Source organism: Octopus sinensis, linkage group LG14 (genome assembly GCF_006345805.1).
Source record: "Octopus sinensis linkage group LG14, ASM634580v1, whole genome shotgun sequence".
Taxonomy (NCBI): domain Eukaryota; kingdom Metazoa; phylum Mollusca; class Cephalopoda; order Octopoda; family Octopodidae; genus Octopus; species Octopus sinensis.
The window spans coordinates 4294143-4306612 of record NC_043010.1 but is presented as its reverse complement, the minus strand read 5'-3'; the positions used below and the strand labels follow the sequence as shown (position 1 = coordinate 4306612).

Genomic DNA, 12470 nt, shown 5'->3' with positions numbered 1-12470 from the left:
AATTGTTCCTTGTGAGAGTGACTCGAATATTCTGTTTTGTTTCCTGTTGTTATAATCATGCACCGTAATGGTCAGCTCTGATCAAGCAGACCAATGGCTCATAAACATTCAACCACACAATTAAAAATAATAATAATAATGAAATTATTGTATACAGTGCTCAGGTGCACCACAACTTGTCAGACAGTGCATATAAAGTACATGCAGTAATGCACAAATGTCTGGAAAGCGAACAATGCATGAGTCAGATACATGCTTGTGTGTGTATGGAGGGGAGAAAATCAGGTGTAATGTTGGCGAATCTCAGGAAGCATGGAAGTTTTGAAGGATGCAGAGCTTCGACAACTAACAACCGATGCCGGCAGTTTGTTCCATGCTTCAGCAACTCTCAGCTTGAAAAAATGTTTCCTAAAGTCATGGGAGCTGTGCTGTTTTCTGACTTTGTAAATATGTCCACGGGTGTTAGATGGGTGTTAGATGGGTGGAGTTTGAAAAGGTGTCCATGGGTGTTAGATGGCTTAGACACAGCCCAGAGATTTACAGTTTCCAGGTGTAACTTAGAGAATTACACAGAGCATATTGACACATGTAGTGGTGAGTCATGTGGGATGTAATACGATAATGTGGACATGTTACAATTGTTCTACAGTCAAGTCTACCATTACTGTATAACTGTTAGCCCTAGATTAAGAATACTCCTTATCAAAAGCATTCTAGCCATGACAGTCTCGACTTTTTATTTATTTATTTACTTATTTATTTATTTATTTATTTATTTACCCTAAGCACTGGGGTGGTTGTGTGGTTAAGAAGCTCACATTGCAGCCATGTGGCTTTAGGTTCAGTTACAATGCAAGGCACCTTGAACAAGTATCTTCTACTACACGCACACAAGCACACTAATATATATATAAATATATATATATATATATATATATATATATATATATATATATATATATATATATATATATATGTATAAAATATATATATAAAAATACAAAATGGGACAAGAAAGCAAAACACTCAAAGAGACGACACAAAAAACGGACGGGTCATTCGAAGCCTCTAATCTTCAGTCAAGAACCGGATCATCCTCGCAATTTCGGCTGATATATATATATATATATATATGTAGTAATAATGTGTTTTGAATGGCACATTGTTGTGCCATTCAAGACACATTATTACTATTTATTATTATTGTTTACAAACAATACCCGTTGCTTCAAGCGAACTATGATACTTTCCTATATATATATATACATATATATATACATATGTTCGCTTTCCAGACATTTTTACATTACTGCATGTACTTTATATGCACTTTCTGACAAGTTGTGGTGCACCTGAGCACTGTATACAATAATTTCATTATATTATATATATATACATATATATATTTATATATATATTTATTTATATATATATATCTATATTTATATTTATATATGTATGTATATGTAAATGGAATAGAAATGTTAAGCAGTGATGTGCATAAGTAAGAAATCTGTTACCAGTTCAAAGATCCCTCAAGCATATTATAAGTAGTAACATGTTTGCATATATATGTATACAGACACACACACACACACATGCATGTGTGTGTGGGGGAGGGGATGCTTGTATCTGTGGTTTTGTCCCTTCCCTCTGCGGGACAACTCTATAGCATGGCAGTTTGGCAAAAGAGACTGATAAAATAAGTACCAGATTTTAAAAAGATAATAATTTGTTTGACTAAAATCTTTCAAGGCCGTGCCACAGTCCAATGACTGAAATACACAAAAGATAAAATATTTAATCAGGAATGGAAGGGTAGCACCCAAATGGGGTTTTTTAATTTTTTTTTTCAGGACCTCAAATATTGTAGCATTTGACCTAACTTTGGTTGCTGTTTCTAGCAGGGCAAATGACTACATGATGTTTCTCTGCTGCCTGTAGATTCTGCAGGCGGTCTCACTGAAGCAGGACGAGGTGGACTTAGAGTTATTGTTTGTGAATATTTATAATAAAAGCACTGTAATCTGATTTCATAAAGATAATAGTTATTCTTTACTGAAGATAACAATATTTATTTCTTCTCTGTATTCAACTCTTATTTCTATCATCTACACATTAAAATAGAAAAATGAGACTGAGTGGCCAATTTATATTTCCTATGTTTTGGACATTTTTCTTCTTTTTTTTTTTTTTCCAAAATAAAAAAAAAATCAATATATGTTTTAGGAAAACTTCAGAAAAACTTTTGAAATTAAAAATAAAAAAATTGAAAACCAGTTAACTTTAAAATGACAAACTCCTTCAAGATATGCCACAATAAGAGAGAGAGAGAGAGAGAGAGAGAGAGAGAGAGAGAGAGAGAGAGAGTGTGTGTGTGTGTGTGTGTGTGTGCTTGCACCCACATGTGGTTATCCGTCGATTTTTAAAGTAAAATAGCATTTCTAAAATAATCTTGAGAGTTTTAAGAGTTGTTTCCCTTACAGAAGCCAGAAAGTCTCGGCTAGATATACACTTATACACACACACATACACGTGTATGTGTGTATTTATGTATGTATGTATGTATGTATATTTGTGCACACCAACACACACACACACATACACACAAACACACACACACACACACAAACACACACACACACACATTAAGCTTCAATATTTCTTTTTATGAAATGTATAAGACAGAAAATAGGAAATCGATTCAGAAAAGACAGTTGACGAGTATAACACATACATACATACATACATACACACACGAGCACCCACACAGACACACAAACACACATATATATATATATATACAGAGAGAGAGAGAGAAAGAAAGAGTCAGTGCTAAAAACGTATCTTTATATCCATGCTCTTCTGAGATATTTCACAGCTCCTGTGTCAGTAACAACACTCGTGAGAAAGCCATAAACAGTAGCTTCATTTCCCCTCGTCTGTAAAGCTAATGTCTTACATCTATATCCGAAATAGTCATTTGTTTTTTTTTTTGTTTTATTTGTATTTTTTTATTTGTTTTTGTTTTTCATTTGCAGCAAAAATGGAATTGCTGCCGCCAAAATAGTAATGTTCTTTTATTAGTGTACTTTGCAAAGAACAAAGCCTTTGTATCCATATATATATATATATATATATATATATATATTCTAGTAGAGTTCAGATTAACGAAGTAACCACGTGCGTGTGTGTAGGTGTGTGTGTGTGTGTGTGTACGTGTGTGTTTGTACGCCTATGTCTGTGTCTGTGTGTGCGTGTGCACAGGCTTGCCTGTTCAAATGCACAAATGCATCAGCATGCATGCGAGATTATCAGTTGTCAACTGCTTGCTAAATATTGACCAATATACTACTGTACAATCCGAGGAGAGAGGGGGGAGAGAGAAAATTAGAGAGAGACAGAGAGATAAAAAGAGAAGGGAAAAAGAGAGAGAGCAAGTGGTTGCTAAGCTGGCTAGAAACAGCAGCCAAATATCCCTTCAATCACACTTGACAGTTTCGATAATGTAGTCCAGGGTAAAGAATTCCTGAATAAAGGAAGAGATGGTCATGGTTTCACTAGATTTTATTATAGATATAGGCACAGGAGTGACTTATAGGTGCAGGAGTGGCTGTGTGGTAAGAAGCTTGCTTCCCAACCACATGGTTCCAGGTTCAGTCCCACTGCATGACACGTTGAGCAAGTGTCTTCTACTATAGCCTCAGGCCAACCAAAGCCTTGTGAGTGGATTTGGTAGACGGAAACTGAAAGAAGCCCATCTTGTCTATATGTGTGTCTGTATTTGTCCCCCCACCATCGTTTGGCAACTGATGTTGGTGTGTTTATGTCCCCATAACTTAGCGGTTCAGCAAAAAAGACCGGTAGGATATGTACTAGGCTTACAAAGAATAAGTCCCGGGGCTGATTTGTTCAACTAAAAGTGGTATTCCAGCATGGGCAGTCCAAATGACTGAAACAAGTAAAAGAATATCTGTAGGAGTGGCTGTGTGGTAAGTAGCTTGCTTACCAACCACATGGTTCCGGGTTCAGTCCCACTGCATGGCATCTTGGGCAAGTGTCTTCTACTATAGCCTTGGGCCGACCAAGGCCTTGTGAGTGGATTTTGTAGACGGAAACTGAAAGAAGCCCGTCGTATATATGTATATATGTGTGCATGTGTGTGTTTGTCCCCCCAACATCGCTTGACAACAGAGGCTAGTGTGTTTACATCCCCATAACTTAGCAGTTCGGCAAAAGAGACCGATAGAATAACTACTAGGCTTACAAAGAATAAGTCCTGGGGTCGATTTGCTCGACTAAAGGTGGTGCTCCAGCATGGCCACAGTCACATGACTGAAACAAGTAAAAAAGTAAAAAATGATATTTGTTATTGATATCTACTTGATCAGTGATTAACTGGAAGCAATTAACAATAATTATATATAATATTGGTTTCAAATTTTGGCACAAGGCCAGCAATTTCAGAGTATGAGAGCTGATTATATCAACTCCAGTGTTTAACTGGTACTTATTTTATCAACCTTGAAAGGATAAAAGGCAAAATTGACCTTGGTGGAATTTGAACTTGGAACATAAGGACCGGCAAAACACCTATAGACATTTTGCCTGGCTTGCTACCAAGTCTGCCAGCTTGCCCCCATAAATAATCTTTATATCTAAAAGAAAAGTTGTGTGCTGTCTGTCTCCTACGATTTAGATTCCTAACTCCTCCCACATTTTGCGGTGCAGTGTAACCAAAAGCGGGTATCTTATAGTCGTGATTCATATCGAGCCCTTCTGGGTATTAGCGCACGTCTACGATGAGTCTACGATTTAAAAAAAATTACCATCATTTTTTCCCATTTTTAATGCATTTTTTGCTATTATGTAAGGGAAGTAACTGTCTAAAAATGCTTTTATAGTTATTTCCCTTACAAACCCGAGCAACGCCGGGTGATACTGTTAGTTGTATATAATATTATATTAAGCTTTAAGATGTTAAACTGGCAGAATCATTAGCACACTGAGCGAAATGCTTAGTGGCATTTCATCCATGTTTATGTTCTGAGTTCATATTCTGCCAAAGTCGACTTCCAGGATGAATTGATCACCCCCACCCTCCACACACACATACATACTGAAATTGCTAGCCTAAAAGCAATATTACATTAAGCTTTAATATTGCTTTATGAAACATATAGAAGAGGCAATTGAAAAAATATCCAGTAAAGACAGTTGATGAGTTTACAAAAAAATTAACCATAATAGGCACAGGAGTGGCTGTGTGGTAAGTAACTTGCTTATGAACCACGTGGTTCAAGGTTCAGTCCCACTGCGTGGCACCTTGGGAAAGTGTCTTCTACTATAGCCTCGTGACCAAAGCCTTGTGAGTGGATTTGGTAGACAAAAACTGAAAGAAGCCTATCATATATATGTATATATATATATGCATGTGTGTGTTTGTGTGTCTGTGTTTGTCCCCTAGCATTGCTTGACAACCCGTTACCTAGCCATTCAGCAAAGATACTGATAGAATAAGTACTGGGCTTACAAAGAATAAGTCCCGGGGTCGATTTGTTCGACTAAAGGCGGTGCTCCAGCATGGTCGCAGTCAAATGACTGAAACAAGTAAGAGTGTAAAAGAGTATAATCACAAAATATTCAAGTAATATATTTGAGAATGTATTTCTTTACTGCCCATAAGGGGCTAAACATAGAGGGGACAAACAAGGACAGACAAAGGGATTAAGTCGATTAAATCGACCCCAGTGGGAAATTGGTAGAAACGTTAGCATGCCGGGCGAAATGCTTAGCGGTATTTCGTCTGCGTTACGTTGTGAGTTCAAATTCCGCCGAGGTTGACTTTGCCTTTCATCCTTTCGGGGTCGATAAATTAAGTACCAGTTACGCACTGGGGTCGATGTAATCGACCTAATACGTATGTCTGTCCTTGTTTGTCCCCTCTGTGTTTAGCCCCTTGTGGTTAATAAAGAAATAGGTACTTTATTTATCGACCCCGAAAGGATGAAAGGCTAAAGTCGACCTCGGCGGAATTTGAACTCAGAACGTAACGACAGACGAAATACGGCTACGCATTTCGCCCGGTGTGCTAACGATTCTGCCAGTTCGCCGCCTTTGAGAATGGTTAGGTGTTGCTGTTTGAATGTTCACCTTGAACAGTTTTATGAGTTGTAAGTGCACCAATTACAAATGAAAGGCAACGATAAAATCTCAACTTTTGAATACATGAGAAATGTTATACTCTTTTACTCTTTTACTCTTTTTACTTGTTTCAGTCATTTGACTGCAGCCATGCTGGAGCACCGCCTTTAGTCGAGCAACTCAACCCCGGGACTTATTCTTTTGTAAGCCCAGTACTTATTCTATCGGTCTCTTTTGCCGAACTGCTAAGTGACGGGGACATAAACACACCAGCATCGGTTGTCAAGCAATTCTAGGGGGACAAACACAGACACACAAATACACACATGCATATATATACATATATACGACGGGCTTCTTTCAGTTTCCGTCTACCAAATCCACTCACAAGGCTTTGGTCGTCCCGAGGCTATAGTAGAAGACACTTGCCCAAGGTGCCACGCAGTGGGACTGAACCCGAAACCATGTGGTTGGTAAACAAGCTACTTAACACACAGCCACTCCTGCGCCTATGATTATTTATACTATATAAGCTACCCATGTCAGTTCTTAGCAGCCAGGAAACGGTATCTTTAAAAGAAATTCCGTGCTTCCAGAAATTTACCAATCCCATTCTTCACATGCCTTAAGCACCCTTTTCACTTTATGGTTCTTTTGCTATTCAATTTTCTTTTTTGTGCATGTTTTATTCTGTGTACTCTGCATTTACTTTCAGCTTTCATTGCTGTCTTTCTTTCTGTCTCGTTAACCCTTTTCTGATAAGCTGTACTGCATCTGAGTACTGTGTACAGAAGCAGCAGCAGCAAGTGGAGGCACAATGGCCCAGTGGTTAGAGCAGCAGACTCACGGTCGGAGGATCGCGGTTTCAATTCTCAGACTGGGTGTTGTGTGTGTTTATCGAGTGAAAGCACCTAAAGCTCTACGATGCTCCGGCAGAGGGTGGTGGCGACCCCTGTTTTACTCTTTTGCCCCAAACTTTCACTCACTCTTTCTTCTTGTTTCTTGTCCCTGACTTCCTATGCAACCTCTGAGCCTGGATGTGCATTTATCCATCTGTCGATGCTCTCGGTGTTGGGGGTTGATCTGCTTTCTCTTCTGTGGGTCTTACGAATAGCAAAGGATCACTTTTCAGACTTCTCCCATCTTGCGAGCTCTGGGACGAAGACCGTTTGCTCAACAGCAACAGCAGTGGTGGTAGTGGTGGTGGTGGGAGGCAGAGGAGGAGGGTGGTTAGCATGCCAGGTAACATACTTAGAAGCGTATTGTCCAGTTTTATGTTCCAAGTTCCTATCCCACCAAGGTTGACTTTGCCCCAGGTCAGCAGTCAATGAGTGCTCCAATGATCAAGTTTCAATCATGAACATCCTGCCGTTAATTTCAAACATGGTATATTCAGGACTCCATTATCCAGTGTATCTTTTAAAAGTGGTATGATAGATTTGAGGGCAATTTTGCTGCTATTTCTAGCATGTTAACTCACTACATAGAGACCCCCCACACACACACATTCTTTGGAACCAATTTCTTGGATGACGTAAAAAGATACCTTGATGAATTCTTTGCCATGAAACCACCTCAATTCTGGGAAGAAGGTATTTTCAAGTTAAAGGAACGATGGAGACGCATTGTGCAACAAAATGGTTCATATTTGGTTGATTAAAAATTTAATGGCAAGAACTTATTGACCTGTTTCTTTCCTTTACAAATCGACATGAACTTTCCGGACAACCCAATACAAACTATCAAGTCATATTTATTTGTGAGAATTGAGACGTTTTGGTACAGCTGTTTTGGTACTGCTTTTTTGGCCCTGCAGATTTAATGCTAAGTTACTTGCTATCTAAAGTTAATCCCTTTCTCTCTCTCTCTCTCTTCTCTTCTCCTCCTCTTCCCCCTCTCTCTGTTTATGTGTTTGACCATATTTCTCTTCGTGTGTATGATGAGAGGAAAAGCTTTTATGTCAATCATGTTCAATTAATATATTGTAATCTCTCTCCTTCTCTCTCTCTCTCTCTCACTTATTTTCTCTTTCTCATTCTCTCTCTTCTCCTTTCTCCTGCTCTCTCTCTCTCATTCTTCCCATCTATGTGTATATTCCTGTGCTTGTATGTGTGTGTATGTTTGCCTCGAGTACCAAAAAGGTACTGTTGCCAAAACTGGCCAAATCCAGCCACCTGTACCAAATTGTCTGTGAGCAAGCATCTGGGCCGAATTATCTCAATAGAGTGGATTATCAAATTTCTCAAAGATTACTTTCCAATCCAGCAATCTTAAAGTTATTTGGAATGATTCATGATTGATGTTCATAATTCCTAGGGTGGTAAACTGGCAGTATTGCTAGGGTATCAGTTAAAATAACTAATGGGATTTATTCTGATTCTTTAAATTCTGAGTTCAAATCCTGCAAAGGTCAACATTAGCCTTTCATTCTTCCAGGATTGTAAAACAAAATACCAGTCATATAGTGGGGGACAACTTAGACTGACTGCCAATCTGTGGCAACATACAATGGGCTAACATGGAACATAGTTTAAATCATAGCTTTTCAGTGAGGTTCCAATGTCAGTCATGGTTACACATTGGTTAAAGTACATGACTGTTCACATATTGTCTATCTGTAACTCACTATACTACTTCTAATACTACACACACACGCACACACACACACACACACACACACACAGCACCACAACACATACACATGCTTACAGACCCATTTCTCTTTAAAAGGATATCCCATTGAGTGGGATAATGCATTGAAGAAAATGCTGTATGGAAATCACAGGAGAAATAACACACAACTTGTCTTCTGTTGTTGTTGTTGTCACTGCTGTTGTTAATACCTATTTCTTTACTACCCACAAGGGGCTAAACACAGAGGGGACAAACAAGGACAGACAAACGGATTAAGTCGATTACATCGACCCCCAGTGTGTAACTGATACTTAATTTATCGACCCCGAAAGGATGAAAGGCAAAGTCGACCTCGGCGGAATTTGAACTCACAACGTAACGCAGACGAAATACCGCTAAGCATTTCGCCCGGCATGCTAACGTTTCTGCCAGCTTGCTGTTGTTAATACCACCACCCCACACACTCCCAGCAGTCAGTTCCAGATGGGCCAGGCATGTCAGACGCGTCCCAGCCACAATTACCACATCTTGTTTTCAAGGACGGCATGCCTATGATTATATCACCTAATATAATCTTTTTAAAGAAAGTATCTATATGATTTGCAGGAACTTAGACTGCTATTTCTAACAGATAGGGCACTCAATACAGACACCTTTTATCTTTCATTCATTACTGTATCTATGACTACCTAACGCAATCTTCCATATTTGAAGCCTGTGTTTGTGAAAAATGAAGAATGCTTGGCTGCTATTTCTAGCAAGCGGGTCAAGCAGTGCATGGAGTCTTATTTGATGGTTCTTTCATGATTGTATTTTGCTATGGTAATAAAAGTTTTTCAATTTACCGACCAAATTGTTGTTTGAAAGCAATTATTTTTCTTCCTCAATATTTTTACTTTGTAGTTGCTTCGTGTCACAGTTGCTTCATATTAAAATATTTTATGGCAAAAGGTAGTTTTTGCATCCCAGTATTGCTTCAAAGTTTTCTAATAACTGACTTGGAGATTTTTCATTAGCCTTTTGATAAAACAGATATAGGGCTGACTCATCTCAAAAGACCACTAAAAGCTTTCATAATATCGGCTTCTGATTATGCCTATTTATGATATAGCCATAGAATGTGCAGTCGTATTTACTGTGATAATATATTTTTCCACTTGAATACTGGCAGTGACCAGGTTGGCTGGAGTGATAAAAATTATAGGGGATAATATTTCTTCGCACTGAACCAATGCAATTAGACGATGCCATGTATGTTATGTATAAGCAGATATAGCTGTATATTTATGCATTTTCTATTCAATCATATAGAATCATGATTACATTCTGGCATGTGTGTGTGTGGTGTGTGTGGTGTGTGTGTGTGTGTGTGTGTGTGTGTGTGTGTGTATCTGTTTAAAAACCACAATTTTGTTGGTGGTATTGATTTTGCTGTGCCTGAAAGAAATCAGAAATAGAGTTACTTCAAATATGATGGCATTGGTGCTAGGAAGCAGAAGAAGAACACTTTGTTCTTTGTTATTGTAGATGGGTTTTTTTTTTTACAACTTCTATTTCGTGTTTTCTTTTTTTTTTTTTTCCATTCTGAAAAGTGGGTTCATAAATTGGTCCCATTAAACAAGCAGTTTCCTCTATCAACTAATGTAATTCCTTTCTAATCTTAGTTCTTTTATCTTTTTTTTTCTTTTATTCTTGTGTGTGCGTGTGTTTTTTTCTTCCATTGCCAACGTAATGTCTATTCCTAAACAAATACACAAACCGTTTTATCCTTATCTTCTTTGCATAGACTAGATTTAAAGGCAATATGAATAATGGATATGAAGTAAAGCCACCTGTCAACAGTGCAGCAGCAATGTCTGGCAACAAAATTGCCACTGCAATATTCTTCTGTCATCTAACTGCAGATTAAATTGATAAAAACATGTCATTGTAAAATCAGCTGCTTTGTTAATGAAACACCATGTTACAATTATTTTTTATGCCTCTAACTAAATACTTCAGATAGCAAATAATTCACTGCATTTTCATTAACTTCATTTTCATCTGGATCATAATTTATATCAGAAATGTTTTCCATAAAATGTAAAAAAAGAAAAAAGAAAATTCATTTATTTTTCCTCAAAAGCTGGGATCTTCAAACCTTTTTATTTTTAGCTTAGAAAATGTCAACAGAAATTCTTAGAAATCCATTGCTCAAACCTTCTGCTTTTCCCATAGTTTCAGTTTCTAATATCTGACTAAGTTGGAATAGAAGCATAGCTTGGAATAGGGTGCATTACTCGCAGTGGGATAGCATCTTTGAGTCAGCTGTATAATCCTGTATTGGACAGGGGGATGGCTTCAGATTCAAGGATTGATCCAGACACACATACACACATTATGCCACTGAGTTAGGACAATGTATTAACAGAATCATCAGAATGCTGGGCAAAATGCCATGCAATATTTTGTCACAGTTCTTTACACTCTGATTTCTAATCCCACCAAGGACAACTTTACCATTGTAGCAGCTTTGAAACTGAATTTCTGGACAGCCATATATGGATGCCATAGTGAGATGATTATCCTTTCACATGATCAGCCAGTTAACTGACCAATCAGCATCAAGCCATCATGGGATTCAACTTTTTAGAACCTTCTAATGAGTCTTATAAAAGGCAGATTTTTGGCAGTAATTTCAGAAGGCTGAGCCAGTTGCTTTAGCAACTCTCTTCTCAGTTTTTCCATTCACCAGCCATGAAGATTGAAGGTATAGATTTGCCATCATGAATTTAGCACAATATTTCCTCAGTTATGATGTCCTAGTCACATACCAGCCATTTTGTTGTAGACCACTGAGTTTGTCTTTCTCAGTTTGTACAAAGTGTTATTTTTATTTTTCATCCGAAGACCAACACAGCAAACACTATGTGCAATAAACAAAGTTTCCACTAATTGTTCATGGGCTTTGTTTATCATTTACATGTGGTCAACAGCAAAAACTTTAAAATGTGTCACCTTCATTCTTCCAGGGTCAAAAAATAAAATAAAGTACTAGATAGATACTGGAATCAATATGATCAACTGAACTTCTCCCCAAAATAGAAGGGCTCCATCTACATAAGAAAGAAATCAATATTTGACAGAACTGATGGACAGAAATGGTTGAGCAGATCTCTTCATATTTTGAGCTCATATTTTAACGTGATCCTCTCACCTTCCATACTGCTGGGATCAATAAAATAATTACATGTCAAGTACTGGGACAATACAGCCAACTATACCCTTCCATAAATTTCATTAGGCCCCAGGTTAAATGTGAACTAAGATTGGATACATGACATTTGAAATGTTACCAGTCACTCACAGCTCTCTACCAACTGGACAAATTAACCAGCACGATGTCATTTTTTGTCTTTTATAGCGTGTTAGATTCAAGTATAAACAAAAATGGCCCAGGAGATGTTCTGGGGACCAATCAGAATGCATTCTACAGTTTCTATGTGACGGTAGGCAAAAGATATATACATACATACACACACACACATATATATTTGTATATATATATCATTATCGCTTTGTTTACCATGTAGGCAATCATCGAAATTTTTGTTTGTCTTGTTGTCGAGAGAGGCTCCCTTTCTTTCCTGATGAGAAGATTGCATAATGCACCCTTTACTCCTTTGGAATGAAAACATGCTGTCTTCAAAACA

The 12470-nt window shown here is 37.8% G+C and overlaps 1 protein-coding gene across 10 annotated transcripts in view; it reads left to right on the top strand.

Annotated features, from left to right (window-relative positions):
• The window catches only part of LOC115219531 (protocadherin-17-like), a 146355-nt gene that overhangs the window by 104372 nt on the left and 29513 nt on the right, over positions 1-12470 (top strand). For 3 of the 10 annotated variants that reach the window (XR_003882314.2, XR_003882315.2, XM_029789716.2), the window contains exon 3: positions 3042-3069. The exons of the other annotated variants lie outside the window; for them this stretch is intronic. Coding sequence is in view for 1 of the 3 variants with exons in the window: in XM_029789716.2 (XP_029645576.1) it covers positions 3042-3069 (28 nt within the window). In the remaining 2 variants the exon portion in view is untranslated. The remainder of the gene's footprint in view (positions 1-3041; positions 3070-12470) is intronic. 10 annotated transcript variants of the gene reach the window in all.